Here is an 18,903-nt window from a genome sequence, read left to right as displayed (position 1 = left end):
GGTTCCTCCTACTAAATGTGGTCCCCAAGGACGCTCCCCAGCCTCCAGGAGATCCTCAGCCTCAGGTTGAGGGGCTGAACCCCAAGGCCACGCTCTGAAATGAACCTGTCTGTACTTGCCCTCTGCTGACTTCCTTCTTTCGTGTTCCCAACTTGACCTGGGAGGAGCCAGGTGAACCAGCTGCCCCTTTGTCCGCCGGGAAAAGAGGAGAGTGAAGGTGGAGGCGGAGTGCAGGAGTGCAGGAGCGGTGCGTCTGAAGTGATGTCTGCATAAACGGGGCTGAGGCCATGGCCCTGGGCATGTGCTGTCTCAGGCGGATTTCTCAGAAGCAGACAGGGAGACCAGGATGCCGTGATCTCTAAGGCTGGTCTCCCGGGGATACTGGGGGCGGGTGTGAGGATGCAAGGCTGACTTCAGACACAGCCCCGACCCCAGCCCTGTCCCAGAGGAGTTCTGGAGGGTGGGTGGTTCCTCTCTCCAGAAGTAAGGGGCTTCCCACCCCACAGCTGCCAGTCACTGGCTGCAAAGGGCTGCCCCGAAGATGAGCGCTCCCGGCCCTTCCTACAGAGCAGCTGCAGGGGCCTGAGGACAGGCCTGCAAAGACAGCCTCGCAGACAGCCAGGGGCTGCCTCAGAACCACAGTACATAGGAACCAGGGAGGGCGTGCAGAAGTGGGAAGTGCCTGGGCAGCATGCAGACAGCTTCTGACCCGTGCCGTCTCAGGGATCGTGGAACCATGGACGAACCGCCCAGCAGAATGGCAGGGCTCGGCCCCTTCTGCCGGGGACAGAGTTGCTGGGGAGTGGCTGCTGTCCTGCTCCCCTTGCGTCTGGGTGGGGTGTGAGCTGGTCCAGGCCAACGGGAAGTGGGCAGGAACGGCATGGGTCACTGCAAGGCCACAGCGGGAGAGTATCCAGGGGTGTTCCTGTGTCTGTTGCCTGTGCCCGCTGGTGGTGGGACATCAGGCCACTCTGGCAGTCCCAAGGAAGCAGAGACCATGGCTTGAAGAGAATCCGGGATCCTGAGTCACCCAATCAGGAAGACTCACCATGAACCCTGGGACTGTCTGTTACGGCACCGGGGATGCCTGCCCTGACTAATGCAGGTGACTTTATAAACACTGTGGCTGCAGGCTAAGCATGGACTCAGAAGATGTCTACATCCCAATCCCTGGAGCCTGTGCACGTGCCACCTTACCTGGGAAAGGGGGGATTAAGGTTGCTAACCAGCTGACCTTGAGATGGGAGATGGGCCTGGATTAGCCACGTGGGCCTGGTGCAGTCACAGGGGCCTTCTAAGTAGGAGAGCAGGGCAGGACAAGAGGAGAGAGAAGGAGGTGCCACCCGGAAGCAGGGTCTGAGAGATGCTGAGTTGCTGGATTTGAAGGTGGAGGGAGGGGCCGCAAGTCAAGGAATGCGGGCGGCCTCCAGCCAAGGAAGCTGCAGAAGGCACAGAAACAGATTCTCCCCTGGAGCCCCCAGAAGGAACAGGCCCTGCCCACATCGGGATTTTTGCACAGTGAGACTAACGTCACACTTCTGACCTCCAGCACTGTAAGAACTATGTGTACGTGTTAAGAGTAATGAGTGTTGTTTTAAGCCACTAAGTTTGTGGTATTTTCACAGCAGCCATGGGAAACGAACGCAGACCTCTTCTTAAGTAAGCCCCTGCCGTGGTGAGTGGCAAGGCAGAAGTCACAAGAGTAGGCAGAGGGAAGGGACCTTCTGGGCCAGCCCAGAGTAGAGACGGAGGGCATGCTGTGTCTTCTCCAGCAGCAACCACCCACCCTGCCAGCCCCCTCCTCTTCTCCCCTGCCCCACCCACTGTCCCAGACCACAGGGAGAAGCTGGCTTTCCTTTCCCCAGGTGGCCAACAGAGGGCAACTGGTGGTGACAATACCCACGGGTAAACTGAGGCACAGCATGGGAAAATCACGCTTTTGCAACTGCACCCTCTGGTGGGAAAACAGCTCAGTGCTTTCATTCTCTTGATTACCCTCGCTCCCTCCTTCCTCTGCTGTGTGTGGATGCTGGGATCAGCCCAGCCCTGGGAACAGAGAGAGAAACGCCATGGGAAGAGCCAGGAGGAGGCAGAGACACCACAGGCTCTGACACCCATGTGTAGCGAACACAAGTCCAGTCCTGGTTGGCCAGGGTTGGAGGTAAGGCCTGGCCCAGTGGTTCCCCAAAGCCTGGAGGAAGTGCTGCTGAGAACAGGGAATCTCTGGGTGGAGGCAGAGCAGACAGCTACTAGGACAGAAGGAACCCACAGACCGCCCCAAAGGGGCAATCAACCCCAGCATCCCTGTCAAGCAAGGCAACACCCCAGCATGGCAGGTGAGAAAGGGAGGAGGCCCTGGAACATGGCCATAAGCAGAGAGTCAATCTTGGCCTGGTCTTCTGCAACCCCACCCCAAACTCAGCGGTGGGGTCTGTGGCAACTACTGTCTCTATTAATAATGATATCCAGAGGGTGCGGGGGCTCATGCCTCTAATCCCAACACTTTGGGAGGCCAAGGCAGGTGGATTTCCTGAGTTCAGGAGTTTGAAACCACCCTGGACAACATGGTGAAACCCCATCTCTATTAAAATACAAAAAAATTAGCCAGGCATGGTGGAGTGCCCCTGTAATCCCAGCTACTCGGGAGGCTGAGGTGGGAGAATTGTTTGAGCCTGGGAGGCGGAGTTTGCAGACAGCCAAGATCATGCCACTGCACTCCAGCTTGGGCGACAGAGTGAGACCTCATCTCAAAAAAAAAAAAAAAAAAGATATCAATAACCACTTCAGAAACTGTTTCACAGCTCAGGAAGGATACCCAGGGCCCATGTGGCACTACTCCAGGGCCACCACTGATGTGCAACACGGCAGGCCCAATGGCCATGCAGAAAGCACATTCACAGAGACCACAGTAAGAATGGTGCCTCCTGGAGTTGTGCAGTGTGCAACCTGCACAGCCTTGCATGGCAGCCCTCAGTGCCTTCTCGGTGTTCATCCAATGTCACTGACACCACGCTACCAGAAGGATTTTATTTTTACCACGCCTATTCAGTAGTCAGAGCAGCTGAGCCCAGGGAAGGTCCTGAACCTTGAGAAGGCTCCATGGCCGGGAAGTAGTAACGCTAGGACTTGGAAACTTGGACCTGAGTCCAAGCCCCTCCCTCCTATCACCAACCAGTGCTGCTGCTCTCCCAAGGTGGCTGCGGACAACACAAAGATAATTGTTCTAGGGAAGCCTGTTCCCATCCACTGGTGATAAATTAGGAGTGTCCTCTCAATAGATTTTATACTGCATGCGATGGCACATGAGAAATGGGTCTTCATTTGACTAAAGGCCAAAGAGTATTGGAAACAGATGAGCTCGACTGCTCGCCCGCCCCACGAGGGAAGGAAATCCATCACAAGGTTTCGGTTGCACCTTCTCCCGGCAGCTGGAGATGCCTGGTCAGTCCATTTGGGCCTTGCCTGCCAGAGGAATCCCATTCCCAAGGGTCTCCATGGCCTTCACAGGAGGGCAGAGTCCCCAGCCCTGGAGCTGTGCTCCCCACAGCCAGCAAGTGGCCACCTCCCAGACGGCCACCTCAAATGCAACACCTGGGAACCAAAGCTGCCCACATGGTGAGAGCCTGGCCAGCCACCGGGAGCCTTTGCCCGGGAGTGGCCCCACTCCGGACACGGCGGTAGCCCCATCCGACCATAGTGACGCAAGTCTGATAAGCTCTGTGGTCTGGCCTGGGAGTCTGGGACAGCAGAGAACACAGTGTTACCAAAACTCATCATCGCCTTCCACAACACACACAACCCCCGCCTCTGGGGGAGACCAAGGCAGCTGATGGCCACGTGCTTCCCTGGGGGACTCGGCCCAGGGCCCTTTCCTCAGCAAGGCTCCTCCTGTACCTGCTTCCTTTCCCTGGCAAAAGCTGCTGTCCCCACGTACAAGGCATTTCCAGGGAAGTGGGGGTCAGAAATGGACTGCCCTGGGTGGTTACATTTCCACCACCTGCCCTGGGCACCCCCACCGCTGGGAAAGGCTCCTGCCCCAGCCAGTGCCAGGGTGGAGCCACCATGGCAGGGGGACAGAGAGACAGGGAGGGCAGAGAGGGCTCAGTGCCCCTGAGGCCGTGGCCTGGAAAGAGAGAGACAGGGCTGTGGTGGGGATGGGCATTTGAGATGTGTCTCCTGTGTGTGTGTGTCTGTGTGTTTGTGTGTGTGGGGTCTGTGCCTGTCTCTGTGTGTTCTGCCCGTGTGTTCTGTGTTTTGTGTGTGGGGTCTGTGCCTGTCTCTGTGTGTCTCTGCCCACGTGTGTATCGGTGTGTTTGTGTGTGGGGGGTCTGTGCCTGTCTCTGTGTGTCTCTGCCCACGTGTGTGTCGGTGTGCTTGTGTGTGGGGGGTCTGTGCCTGTCTTTGTGTGTCTCTGCCCCTGTGTGTGTCTGTGTGTTTGTGTGTGGGGGGGTCTGTGCCTGTCTCTCTGTGTCTCTGCCCCTGTGTGTCTCTGTGTGTTTGTGTGTGGGGGGTCTGTGCCTGTGTCTGTGTGTCTCTGCCCTTGTGTACGTCTGTGTGTTTGTGGGGGTACTCTATGTATCCATATGTGTATTGCATATGTCTATGTGAGTCTGTGCTTTTATCCACCTGGGTGAGGATGTTTGGCTTCTGTGTGTGTGGCTGTGTGTGGTATGTTTGCGGTGCAGAGAGGGTCTGTGTCTGTCTGCATGTGGCCCTATGCTTGTGAGTCTGTGCATCCACGTGCATATAGTGTGCTTGGGAAAAATCTATGCCGGGGTGTGTGTCACGGGTTTCTGTGTGTGTATCTGCGTGTGTGCTAGGTCTGCCCATGTGTCTGCACATGTGTGCGTGTGTGTGACCTATGCGTGCACCCGTGCCTATGCCGTGTCTGTGGGCTATGTCTCCGAGTGCCTGCTTTCGTCTGTGTGTTTGCGTGTGTGTACTGTGTCTGTGTCTGTCTCGTGCGTCTGCGTGTCTGGACGTGCCCCCTCCCCCTGCACCCGCCCCGCCACCCAGCTGGCAGTGCACAGCTGGGCCCAGGAGACAGCGCCCGCCCGCCTGCCGGATGAGAGGTGGCAGGTGTGTAATAAACCATTAGTCACTGTCACGTTTCTGAGCAGCAGTGGCTGCCCAGGCGGGGCCTGACTGCGGCACATGCTCCTGGTGGGTCTCTGGCTGGGGAGCCCCGGCCCTGCCCCACCTGCCCCCACCCGGCCGCAGGGCAGGGGCTCCTGGCTTGCCAGGTCAGACCTTGTTGCAGGGACACTCACGGGGGTACCCCACAACCTCTGCACCCTTCTTGGCACCCCCAGACTCTCAGGCCCCCGCCCCCAACTTCCCCCGCTAGTACGCAGTGAGTTGCAGCAAGGACCTGCTGATGAGACAAGGTTCTTTCCAGGGACCTGGTGGCCACCGGGACCAGGGACTCAGGAGTGACCAGCCCCATCCCCAAAGGTCTCCAAAAAGGGCTCCTTTTGGAAATGTCACTCTGAAAACTCCTGAATTGATTATTTAAAACCTTTTTTTTAATTAAAAAAATTTTTTTCTGAGATGGAGTCTTGCTCTGTTGCCTAGGCTGGGGTGTGGTGGTACAATCATGGCTCACTGCAGCCTCAACCTCCTGGAATCAAGTGATCCTCCCACCTCAGCCACCCGAGTAGCTGGGACCACAGGTGCGTGCCACCATGTCCAGCTAATTTTTGTATTTTTTGTAGAGACAGAGTTTTGCCTGGGGGTTGCCCAGGCTTGTCTCGAACTCCTCGGCCTCCCAGCACTCGGAGAAGCAGCCTGGTGTGCCGAGGGTGAGTTCGGTGCGGGAGCCAGACTTCGGGGTCCAAGCCCCATCCCCCTCGCTCACTACTGTGTGAGTGGAGGCAGATTGCTCAGCCTCTGTGGCCTGCAGCACACTGTTTCACTGATGGAGGAGGACATGTATCCCGATATGAGTGGGAAAAAGGCAGACTTGGGTCTTCATCGGTGCCCAGCCCTCTTCAAGCATCTTACAAACATCAGCTCACGTGGTTGCCACGAAACCTCTACCAACACCTACTATTATGGTTCCCTCTTACAGACGTGAGGACAGAGGCTCAGGATGACTCATTCATTTGCCAAAGGTCCCTCAGATAAGAAGTGGGTGGGCCTGCCCCCCAAACCACAGCCAAACTCCACCTAAGAGTCCGTCTGGGCCTTGTTCTGCTCCGGAGAACTCTGGTTTCCTGGGGCCTCTCCTGGGGCAGGGCTCTGCCTAAAGCTGTGGGAGAGAAACGGTGAGAACCAGGCAAGCTGCCTCCTCCTTGGAGCCCTCCACTGACCCGTGAGCCGCCGGGCCCAGGAGGACGCATCGCCAAACAGGGGCACCCGGCCTGCCCTAGGCACAGGGGAACATTGGTGTCCCCCTCTGCCTGAGCCTCCGCTGGGGATGTCCTGAGTGACAGGTGGGTATGGACCCAGCCTGAGCTGCCACCCAGAGCTGAGCATCAGAAATCACAAATCATAACTCCCTGGCCCCAGCCGGCACCCTGAACACTGAGGGTGCCACAAACACGCTCGGGTCCTGGCTGAGTTAGTCCCCACACCTGCCCCATGAGCCAGGCGCTCCCTTTAGCTTGCTTCCCATTTCACAAATGAGGAAACTGAGGCACGGAGCAGGGAAACTCACTTGTCCAAGGCTCTTAGCCATTACTCCCCAGCAATGGCCTGGCCTTTGCGATCAGAAACTCTGATTAGCTGGCTCAAGGCAACCGCAGAGCAGGTCCTCAGACAAGGTGGGGGCAGTAGGCCCTGCCTGGCCTGCTTTGTGGCCTGACCACCCTGACCTCAACCGCCAGTGTCTGGAAGCCCTTCAGAGGGGTCAGCGTCCCTAAAGCCCCTGGCCAGCCCCTTCCCTTCCCCAGAGCCTACCACACAAAGGGAAAGAGGTCAGTATTGGGGTTGTCCTGCAGATGGAGGTCCCATATCAAAGTCCAGGGCTTGGGGGATGGGCCAGCTGTCCCCGGGCCCCCAGCAGTCCCTTGTCTGTCCATCTCCTCCCCGGCTCGGCCCAATAACATGGGGCGCTTTGGACCCACTGCCCTCACTGTGGTTGGCACCAGGGGTGGGCTGGGCTGGGGGGTCCCAAGTCTCCCATGCTGTGGGGGCAGTGATGGGGGCAGGACAGAGCCTTGCCCACAGCCCTCTGGAGGGTCTTGCTGACGAACCTATGGCCTAAGGGGTGGCTTCAGGACGAGGCCGTAAAAATGCATCACGGGGGTCACCACATGTCCAAGCCCACCCAAAGGGTCTGATCTGGCCCAGGCCCCAAGGCCCAGCAGCCAAAGCCTCAGGGGTCCACACACGGCGATTAACCAAGGAGGGCACAGCCTCGCCTGGCCTCAGGGAAGCACCATGCAGAAGTCCTCAGGAGGTGTCTGAGGATGCCTCGGGGTGGGGGTGTTGTCCACAGCGTGTCTGTGGCTGGCAGGAGTGGGAGGGGGAAGACGGCGGTGCCATCTCCTCGCAGAGAGCAGTCTGGTTCCCCGTGGCCCAGCCCAAGAGAACCGCACACGTGCAACTGGGACACAGTGCGTTGACATCTGAGAAAACCAAGAAACAACCCCCTCTGGGCTCAAGAATATCCATGACATCATTTTTTTAAATGAATGAATGAAGACAACAGGGTGTATAGGTAAATAAAAAAACAAAGGCGGTACAGGAGCCCAGCAGGAGAGAGTATCGAGAACCAGGGATGTTGATGAAACCACGATTTCGGAACCCTAAGGAGTATGGAAGAGAAAATCCAAACTCCAGTAAGGGAGACCCAGCACCCAGTCTCTCCCCTAGGACATCGAGGACACGAGGCAGAACTGTATCTGAACTCGACTCTGGGAGCCCCATCCCTGCTGGGACAACCGCATCCCAGCCCAGTACCCAGAGATACAAAAAGAGCTGGCGTCTACCTGCACCGGTAAGGTCTGGTCCGTCCTCCTCCCGGCTGCTCTGCAGACACTGTGCTGGCCTCAGCTCCTGTGCCATCCTGGCGCCTCTGGGCAGGGTCTCCGTGGGGGTGCCTGGCCGGGGCTCGGACTCCCGGGTGGGAGGGTGGGTGGCTGTAGATGCTTCCAGAGATCCACAAACAGCCTGAAAGGAAAAGAGGTAGACACGGTGAGCCAGGGCCATGCCTGCAGGGCATGATGCATGAAGGGACTCTCTGGCCGTAGGTCCCATTCCTCCCCGACGATGGCCTGGCCTTGGTGATCAGGAACTCAGACTGGCTGGCTCAGGGCAACAGCAGAGCATGTCCTCAGTAAGGCTGGTGCCAGTGTCTTCCTTGCCCAGCAAGCCCCGCCTAGAGGACACCAGGCTGGACCCCTGCTGCTGGAGTCCCACCCACACAGCCCCATCTTCTTGGCTGTCCAAAACTGGAGCTTCTGGAGCCCTTGCGGCAGCTGGCCAGCACTGCACGGAGCCCAGAAGCATCTAAGAGGGAGCCTGAGGCTGAGCCCAAAGGTCCAGCCTTGTCCTGTCCCCTAGCGGTGGTGGGGACAAGGTTTACTCTGTGGTCCTTGCCCAGAGACCCCCTGGGGCCTGGCACTTGGCTCAGAGAGCTGGGCAAACCATCTCAGCCGCACCCTGCAAATCAGGGAAATGCCCTCATCCGAGTGCCCCCGGGGGATGCTCTCTTCCACACTGGGCCACCGGGCACCTGGTGCGATCCGGAGCTGTTATTACCAGCCGGGGAGCAGCAGGCAGGCCCCTCACCTCTCTGAGCAACTGGAGTGCCTTGATTACAACATGACAAAATGGATACAGGGCCAGGCACGGTGGCTCCTGCCTGTAAACCCAGCACTTTGGGAGGCTGAGGCAGGAGGATGGCTTGAGCCTAAGAACTCCAGACCAGCCTGGGCAACATAGGGAGACGCCATCTTTACAAAAACAAATAAATAAATTTAAAAAATGGACACGGGAAGGCTGTGATTGTGATGTCTTGATTTATTGCAGGAGAACAGGTGGGATGGCACCTGGTTTGGTGCACGTCCTGGTGGTGACCAGCTCTACGCCACAAGCTGGCCAGAGTCTCACCTGTGGCTTACTAACACAGATATTTCTTCTAGGTCCCTGCATCAAGGGGCGTCAAAGGGAGCACAGAAGTGGTGGGACCCCCCTGGGACCTGGCAACACTGGCCACTGACCACTCACAGCTGTGTCCCTCCCCGGGTGCTGCCCCCTGCCAAGGGAACCGACCCGCGCGAGGGCCAGGACTGCAAGGGTGCAGCCCCGGGCCTCAGGGCACTTTTGCAGGAATTGCAAAACGTGCCTCTCCATCCTTCGTGCACCTGGGCTCACTGGTCCCGAGGGGAGCAAGAACTACCATGACGACGACGATGATGGGGATGCTGATGGTGACGACGCCAACTGCCCGTTACTAAGGGCCTACCAGTCCCTAGCTCTGCATGGAACTTGGAATAACTAACTACCAGTTATAACTATACGGATGAACGTGGCTAATCTTCAGTCCACACTGCAGGGGGGTCATCCCATGCCCACAGCCCTCACTTTTTGGTAATCTTTATTTTTTATTTTATTTTGAGATGGAGTCTCGCTCTGTCACCCCGGCTGAAGTTCAGTGATGTGATCTCAGCTCACTGTAACCTCCACCTCCTGTGTTCAAGTGATTCCCCTGCCTCAGCCTCCCGAGTAGCTGGGATTACAGGTGCCCGCCATCCTGCCCGGCTAATTGTTTTTTTTTTTTTTTTTTTAGTAGAGATGGGGTTTCACTATGTTGGCGAGACTGGTTTTGAACTCCTGACCTCAAGTGATCCGCCCGCTTCTGCCTCCCAAAGCGCTGGAATTATAGGTGTGAGCCACCGCGTCTGGCCACTTTACTATAATGTTTAAAATCGTCATAAAATATACCAAACACAAAATTTACCATTCTGACCATTTCCAAGTGTGCACTGAGTACATTCCCAATGTTGTGCTACCATTACCGCCATCCATTTCTAGAACTTTCTCATCATCCCACACAGCAACTCTGTCCCCATTGAAAGGCTCCCTGCTCCCCACCCTCAGCCCTGGCTGTTGGCATCTGCTCTCTGTCTTGGTGACAGGCTGCTGTAGTTGGCCCATCCCCTTTCCAGGAAGGGTTGGTAGGAGCCCGGGGTCACAGGCAAGGTCAGCCCAGGCCAGGGGCTTCAGAGGCCTGGGTGTGGGAGCCTCAGCCATCCGGTGAGGTGGTGAGCTAAGCCCCAGCTTGAACAACCAAGTGTGCTACCAGGCCCCTGTCGTGGGGGTTGGTGACCCTCTACTTCCCAGTGATGAGCTCCAGGGACAGCAGGGTTGTGGAAAAGCAACTTTCTGTTGATCCGGTTTTTTTTTCTTTTAGGGATTAGGGTTATAAAACCCAAGTGCCTAAGTCAGATGGATGGTTCAGAACTCCTCGGGAAGGCGCAGGCTCCACCAGCCCTGCATGCGAGGGACGTATAAATTTACCGTTTGTTTCCGAGAATGCTTTAATTTATGGGATCCATATGGTGACACTGGCCAGACCACAGCCCCCACAAATCCCACAGGCATGCCGGCGGCTTAGGCTGGAGCCAGGGGGCGGCGGCGCCTCGGGCCAGCACACTTTATTCATTCATCCACTCACTCAGGGCCCAGGGTAAGCCCATCAGGATGGCAGGTACCCTGGGGCCTGTACCAAGGTGGTTCCCACCCTGGGGACTGAGCTACTCCTGCAGCCTTGCCCTGAGTCATCTCAGGAAATGCTGCAGGGTGACGCTAAAGAGAGGAAGGCTTGGGGCAGCTCCAGCCAGCCCCAGAGGCTCCTGCTGCCAGGGGGGACTTGTGGGGCAGCACCCCGTCATGCTGGGCCGCATCTGCATTCAAGCCGCCAGGGGATGGGCTGGAGCGGTGCAGGGGAGGGCTGTGCCATGCCCCAGTCTCGACCCCTGCCCACCTCCTGGTCCCTCCTGGAGCTAGATGGCCAGGGTTCTGCTGGAGGGAGAAGCTGAGAGGCCGTTCCTAGGGTGGAGATGGCCCCCAGAAGCGGGACTGTGAGTGTAAGGAAAGAAGGCAGCCAACATGGCTGTGGTGAGGCTTACCCTCCACTCAACTCAGCAGCGGAAGAAAAGAGAAAACAACCCTTTTTACTGAGCACCTACTGTGTGCCAGGCACTGATGTAGGGCTTTGTCTGATTAGCATAGTTGATCATGCCAACAAGGCATGGAGGCAGGAAGATATGAACTGAGTGATCTGAGCTCACACAATAACTGGAGGGATACGGATTTGGCCTGAAGCAGTTGTCTGTAACCTCAGACAGCTTACAAAGCAACTGGGGGACACAGCTTTTCAGTAGAGAACAGAAGATGGCAAGAGGGAATACCACTGGGGGAGACGGGAGCACAGATGACAAGTACTATAGGAGTTTGAGAAGGGAAGGGGTCCCCAAGGTCGGAGGAAATCCGCACGGGCTTCCTGGAGCAGCTGGAATGTGAAGTGGGCCTTCGAGGGGAGCAGGATTTGAAAGGGAGTGGGAACAGGAGGGACAGCATTCCAGGTGTGGGAGGCACCTGCACAAGGCGCCAGAGGCAGGAACGCACACGAGATTGTTCAACAGACACGGAGCCGACTGGGCAGCGGACTGCCGGCAAAGGCAGCTTGGACGGGCTCCTGCTCTTCCTCAAGGGGCTCGTGGTCTAGGACAGGAGGTTGCAACACACATCCCCGCAGGGGCCAGGAGGGGAAACTCCGCAGGGGAATTGAGTGGAGGAGACTGCAAGCAGACAGCCACAGCCCTTCCCAGGGTCAGCAGGTATCACCTTGATGGAATTGAGCCCCACCTTGACAGATCTTCTGATTTTCCAAGAAGAATCTGGGAATCCTCTTTTTAAAAATGTTTTTATTAAGAGACAGGGTCTTGCTGTGTCGCCGAGGCTGGCCTTGAATTCCTGGACTCTAGTGATCCTCCTGCCGCAGCTTCCCAGGTAGTTGGGACTACAGGTGGATGCTACCGCTTCTGGCTTTGGGAATCCATTTTTTAAAGTTGAACTCTCCTGATGAAGTGTCAGCAACTAATCCCCAAAATGTGAAAACACTGTGCAAACCCTCATACGCTTTTGAAGGGAACGTAAAATGATGCGGTTGCTTTGCAAAACAGCTGGCAGTCCATCAAACGGTCTAACAAAGGGTTACCCTGCAACGCAGCAACTCCACTCCTAGACATATAGCCAACAGAACTGAAAACATCCAGCCATCCACACACAAACTTGTATAGGAAGGTGCATAGCAGCCCTCAGTCCTACAGACAAATGAATACTGACTGCCAACAACCCAAGTGAGTGTGGAGGTGGGTTCTTCCCCAGTTAAGCCCCCAAGTGAGACTGCGTCCTGGCCAACAAACCAAGTGAGTGTAGAGGTAGGTTCCTCCCCGGTTGAGCCTCCATGTGAGACTGCGTCCCAGCCAACACCTTGATCTGCAGCCTAGTGAGGCCCACAGCAGAGGGCCCAGTTGAACTGTGTGACAATAAACATGTGTGGTTGTAAGCTGCTAAACGTGTCGCACTTTGTTACACAGCAACAGAGAGCTGATACAGTCCTTAAAGTTCTAGAACAGTGCCTGGCCTGGGTATCAGTGTTCCCTGGCACCACTGTCTGCTGAGCTGTGTGTGTCAGAAACAGAGGAAACCAGGTGCCAGTCCCTCCCCTGGCCTAGCTCTTCCCACTACTATGACTCTTGTTGGGAGTGAAAGGATTTTACCCCCTTTCTTCGTCAGCAGCTGGCCTGGACTCCCAGGGTAGCCTGGTCAATATTAATGGACAGGCAAGGCCGTGGGGCACACAGGGTTTTGTGAATATGGATTATCTCATACTCAGCACCATCTTGAAGGTGGAGGCAAAAGTTCTCAACCAGGTAATCAAACAGAGGCAAAGGTCCCCCCTTCCTTATCCTTCTAAGGCCACATTTACGACAGTCCCTAAAAAAGCAGGCCCTGAAACCTGCGTATGTGCTGTGCCTTTTCTACCAGGGCCAAGAATTCCAAGCCCACAGTGGGTCTGGATTTAAAGTACTATTGTTCCTGGGCCTGTGACGTCATCATCCCCCACTCCCAGGGGGCCCTGGAGAACACGGCATCTCAGAGCAGTTCAAGGGGCTCAAGCAGACCAGGCCTCGGAGGACTGGCCAGGCTGGGAAAATGCCATTGTTTCCTGAATTTCCCTGGACCGCAGCCACCACCTTTAAAGCTTTAGTCAGTTAATGGGGAAGGGTGAAAGGGGGAAATTTAATAGGGTTCTTCCAAATAAATGGGGATTCACAGCCCACCGCTGAATAGCCTAATGAGATCCTGCATTGTTAAGCTTTCTCCAGGGAGCTGGAGTGGTTTCTGCAGAAAGCCGCCTCCTGGTAGACTCAGGGGAGGAGGGTGTGGGGAAGACAGATGCCACATCCCTGCTCCAAAGAAGAAGACTGTGTGTGTGTATGTGCACGCACACGTGTGTGGTCAGTGCCAAGTGTTATTAATTTTATTAATCCATGAGATCCCTAGGTCTGGGAGCTCCAGTCTATTTGGGTTTTTTTCGTTTGTTTTTGTTTTGAGATGGAGTCTCGCTCTCTTGCCCAGGCTGGAGTGCAGTGGTGTAATCTGGGCTCACTGCAACCTTTGCCTCCCGGGTTCAAGCAATTCTCTTGCCTCAGCCTCCCAAGTAGCTGGGGCTACAGGTAGCCGCCACCAGGCCCAGCTAATTTTTGTATTTTTAGCAAAGACGGGCTTTCACCATGTTGGCCAGTCTGGTCTGGAACTCCTGACTTCAGGTGATCCGCCTGCCTCAGCCTCCCAAAGTGCTGGGATTATAGGCGTGAGCCACTGCGTCCAGCCCCAGGCTATTTTTTAAAATGCTTTATTGAGGCTGGGCGCAGTGGCTCACGCCTGTAATCCCAGCACTTTGGGAGGCCGAGGCGGGCAGATCACGAGGTCAGGAGATCGAGACCATCCTCGCTAACAGAGTGAAACCCCATCTCTACTAAAAAATACAAAAAATTAGCCGGGCACAGTGGCGGGCGCCTGTAGTCCCACCTAGACGGGAGGCTAAGGCAGGAGAATGGCGTGAACCCAGGAGGCGGAGCTTGCAGTGAGCCGAGATCGCGCCACTGCACTCCAGCCTGGGCGACAGAGCACGAGACTCCGTCTAAAAAAAAAAAAAAAAAAGTCCGGGCGCGGTGGCTCACGCTTGTAATCCCAGCACTTTGGGAGGCCGAGGCGGGTGGATCACGAGGTCAGGAGATCGAGACCATGGTGAAACCCCATCTCTACTAAAAATACAAAAAATTAGCCGGGCATGCTGGCGGGCACCTGTAGTCCCAGCTACTTGGAGAGGCTGAGGTAGGAGAATGGCGTGAACCCGGGAGGCGGAGCTTGCAGTGAGCCGAGATTGCGCCACTGCACTCCAGCCTGGGCGACAGAGCAAGATTCTCTCTCAAAAAAGAAAAAAAAAATGCTTTATTGAGATATAAGTCACATACTATGCAATTCACCCATTAAAAGTGTATCGCTTGATGGCTTTAATGTATGTATAAGCTGTGTAACTATTACCACCATCCATTTCAGAACATTTTCATCACCCCCAAAAGAAACCCCCATCCCCATGAGCAGCCCCCCTCAACCCCATCCTTCCAAGCCCTGCAATCACTCATTTGCTCTCTGTCTCCGTGGACTGGCCTCTTCTAGACATTTCATACAAATGTCATCTCTGGACATTTCATACAAATCCAGTATGTGGCCTTTTGTGCTGCCTTCTTTTTAAAGTTAGCACCGTGTTTTCAGGTTTGTCATGTTGTAGTGTGTAAACCCAGTATTTTGAACAATAAAGGACATTCCAGTTTGAGGACCCACAGCAGCCCAGGGGCTGCTGGACAGAGAATTCCCTTCTCCAGGAGCCTGTTCGGCAGGAACTGGTTGGCTGTTCATGGAGCCAGTTCCCTCTCCCTCCTGGGCATCCAGCCAGATTCCATCTCCCGGCCTGCCCTGTAGCAGGGCACAGCTGGTGCCCCAGGTCCTGGCTACTCTCCCAGCTGGGAGATCTTAGCAGAGTGATTTCACCCCTCCAGACCTTGGTTTCCTTTTGAGTACAATGGGAGTGGCACTTTGGGAAGCCAAGGCAGGCAGATCACTTAAGCCCAGAAGTTCGAGACCAGCCTGGCCAACATGGCAAAACTCTCTATTAAAAATGCAATAATTAGCCAGGCACGGTAGTGGGCGCTTGTAATGCCAGCTACTAGGGAGGCTGAGGCAGGAGAATCACTTGAACCCAGGAGGCAGAGGTTGCAGGGGGCCAAGATCATTGTGCCACTGCACTGCAGCCTGGGTGACAAAGCAAGAGTCCGTCTCAAAGAACAAATGATAGTGACAACACAGTGCCTACCTCCAAGAGGAATGACGGAGGAAATTGAACGAACTCTTCTGCTGAGGCACTTGGAACATAGCAGTTTCTCAACAAACTAGTCGATCCCATGAACTAAGAGCAGGAGTATCAGGAACAAGAATCAAAGCATCACGGTGACCCCATGGCCCCTCAAAGCTTGAAGGGCTGTGTGCTGGGGAAGGCTTCTTGGCCTTGGGTGCAGATGGTGGGGGTGGGGCCTGTCCAGCGCCCCTCACACCCTGGCTGCTGGGCCGTTTCGGCTCCAGCTGGCAGGGCTGTCTCCTAGCTGCTGGCCTGGAGCCCCATGACAGTCTACGGTCCCTGAAGTCACAGGGGCAGGATGCTCTGAACAGCTAAATGTCAAGAGAACAGGGCTCACCCACTTTTCCTGACCAGCCTGAATCATCTCTTCCTTCCAAGCAAGCTCCAGGTGCACCCCAGGAAGCTGGTGCTATTGATGTTAAGTAAAACACACATAGGCCTGAGTCCAAGCTGCCACTCACCTGCTGGGGTGACTAGGAGAAACCAAGCGAGCCACAACTGCTCTGGCTCTCAGCTGGTGTCTCCGGGAAGTGGGCTAGTAACACCTGCCTTACTTGTCCCGAGTACCTACTACGTGCCAGGTGCCAGCTGAGCACCTGCGGCAGCCCATTTAATCATCCCGCAACCCCACCTGAATTCTCAGAGGCTCAGAAGTCAAGTCAGCTGCCCAACATCACCCAGCTGGTCACAGTGAGAGCTGAGAATGCAGGCCAGCCTATGTCCTCTGTCAAGTACCTGGTCCCCGCACAGTGTCCAGGGCACAGCAGGTGCTCAGTAAACACTGGCAGAGCCTGGTTCCGCACCCCCACGCATAGCGGCCATACAGCAACCCAGGCCGTGCTCTGGGGCAAGTAGGTTTGTGCTGCTGGTGAATGGCAGAGAGGGGAGGTTTGCTGATGGGCTGAGGCTGATTTATCTCAAGAGCAAAGCAGGGAAGATGAGACAAGGAACACAACCACAGGAGGGGGGAAGAGACGCCACCATCCTGACAGCACAAAAGAACGCTGCGTCGCCTCCTCTTCTCCCCGAGGAAAAATCAAGCACAGGCACGAAGCCAAGTGCAGGGGGAAAGACGGTCCCTTTCCCAGGGTGCTGGCAGGGTGTGTGCATTGGCTAGGGAGGGCGGCAGGCACAGGAGCACCTCCCGCGCTGGCCAGAGGCCCCTGCCCCTGCTGGGGACACTCAGGTTGCAGCACCAGTGCCGTTGTCTGCCAGGGAGGGAGAGAAGGGAACATGGACAGGCCAGCCTTGCCACGGGAGCCCTCTTCTCCCGCTGTCCTGACCCACTGTGGCCCTTCACCAAAGCCCACCTGTGAAGACATTCTGCTCAACCTGCCCTGATGGGATTTCTTGTTCTGTGCTGCAAGCTAGTGTGTCAGAAGCCAAAAACAGTATTTTACGCCCCTTAATTCCCTGTAATAGCTCCATAATGGCAAGCAGAGGCTCCAAATACCGCAATAAAGGGAATGATAAGGCTTCAGGTCAGGGGGAGATTGGAGATGCCGAATGCAGAGTCCCTGATAAGCAGACAACTAAAGGGTTATTAAATGTGCGCTGGCGACCGGGTGTAATTGGAAAGTTATTAGATATGGAATACACACAGCACCCGGCAAATGAGTAATCAGGGACTAATTAAGCACACGCCACACGGCAGATCGCGCGGGAGAGGCTGGTGGCTGCCACATCTGTGACTGCAATTAGGGCCGCTCCGGCTGCAGCGCTCCCGGCTGGGGTTGGGGAGCAGCAGGGCGGTGGGGGTTGGCTGTCTCGGGCAGGGCGCCGCAGCTGGGGGGTCAGGATCAGACTGTCCCCCATCTCTCGGGGGCTGGAGGGAGGGAGGACAACAGAAGCTCAGTTAGACACATGGTCCAGGGCTTGAAAAAATAAAAAGGCAGTTCTGTCCCAGGCTTCAAGTTTGGCCAGGTGACGGCTGGCTGCAGCTGCCCAAGTCTCCTGGACAATCCACGAAACACATGCACAAAAGCATGACCCAGAGCCAGGCAGGCCAGGCAAGAATGACCAGCCCATTTTATAGATGGGAAAACTGAGGCTGAGCAGACATAAAGTGGGCAGAGGTCGCCCAGCTGGATCCTCTTCCAGCAGGCACAGAGCACCTTGCCCTGGATGTCTGGGTTAGGAAAAGAAGCCTGCATTTCATGGATGGGCAGTGAACAAGATCAAGTGGAGAAAGGGGCCAGATGCACCTGGGTGACCAAGAAAGAGCTGGGACCTGGGCGGGAGTGAAGGTAATCTAGGGAATGCCTCTCTGTATCATGTCCCTGGCCTCAGCTTCCTCTTCCATAAAGGTGGAGCTGAGAGTCCCACCCATAGCTCTAAACTGGATGGGTTGATGGACTGAATGGAGAGATGGATAGGCAGCGGACAGATGGATGGATGGATGGATGAGCAGTGGATGGATGGATAGATGGAGAGGCAGGTAGGCGGATGATGGATGGATGGATGATGGACAGGTGGATGGATGATGGATGGGTGGACGGATAATGGACAGATAGAGGAATAGTGAATGGGTGGATGGATAAAGGATGGATGGTGGACAGGTAGGTGGCCTGGCCAAATTTGAAGCCTGGGGCAGAACCGCCTTTTTATTTTTTCGAGCCCTGGACCATGCGTCCTGGACCATGAGGCAGCTGTGCATTCCAACTTAGCACAAGAAGTCCCTGAGTGCATTTGCTACATAAAGAGTAGAAGAAAGAAGGGGACCCCACTCCGCCTGCCACAAAGAAAAGCTTGTCATTGGAAGACAAGAAAGTCCCTGGTTCAAGGCCTTGAGGGCTGCTGGGGCTGAAGAATCTGGGTTCAGTTGACACTGGGGTTGTCCACAAGCCCAGGAGCTGCTGTGTGTCCCTGACCAGGTGGAACAGAGGGTCCTAGAGCGGAAGCTTGTGGCAAAGATGGCTTTTGCAATGCCCGCAGCCACTACGTCCACGGCATCTACTGAGGGCCAGGCCTGAGCTTGTCCCTGCAGATGCTGACCCATTTAAGCCTTAAACAATTCAGTGAGGCAGGAACTGTGTGTCCCAGTATATGGATGAGGTCACTGGGGACAGAAAGATTGGCGCACTTGCTGTGCGGGTGGGGCACGGGTCTTTCCAGGAGGGTCACTAGAAAGCGGGGATCCATCCATGTTGACGAAACTGAGAGCCTCAGGACACACTCAGGCTCGGAGGCAGCTGATGGTCCCTCGAAAGGCTGGCACGGGGCAGGAGCTCACTGCTTGCCGAGGCAACAGCGCCTCCTCATGGCTGTCAGGCAACAGGGCGCTTGGGTGCTGCTGGGGAATCCAGCTGGGCCAGGGTGAGAGGCCAGCGCCCCCAGATGTGGATGCCCTGAGACCTTGGCATCAGCCCAAGAACCTCCTCCTAGGGGCTGGCAGTGGGAGCTAGGCTGAGCTCAGACCAGCTCACCACTGACATCCTGTCTCTCCCAGGAACCCCCTCCCAGCCCCA

The 18,903-nt window shown here is 56.0% G+C and overlaps 1 protein-coding gene across 3 annotated transcripts in view; it reads right to left on the bottom strand.

Moving 5' to 3' along the window:
- The window catches only part of GSE1 (Gse1 coiled-coil protein), a 500,133-nt gene that overhangs the window by 298,798 nt on the left and 182,432 nt on the right, over nt 1-18,903 (bottom strand). For all 3 annotated transcript variants that reach the window (XM_030819556.1, XM_030819565.1, XM_030819573.1), the window contains exon 2: nt 7,935-8,115. In XM_030819556.1, the coding sequence (XP_030675416.1) occupies nt 7,935-8,115 (181 nt within the window). The remainder of the gene's footprint in view (nt 1-7,934; nt 8,116-18,903) is intronic.

This window comes from Nomascus leucogenys, chromosome 2 (genome assembly GCF_006542625.1).
Source record: "Nomascus leucogenys isolate Asia chromosome 2, Asia_NLE_v1, whole genome shotgun sequence".
Lineage (NCBI taxonomy): Eukaryota > Metazoa > Chordata > Mammalia > Primates > Hylobatidae > Nomascus > Nomascus leucogenys.
This window is presented reverse-complemented; position numbering and strand designations above follow the sequence as displayed.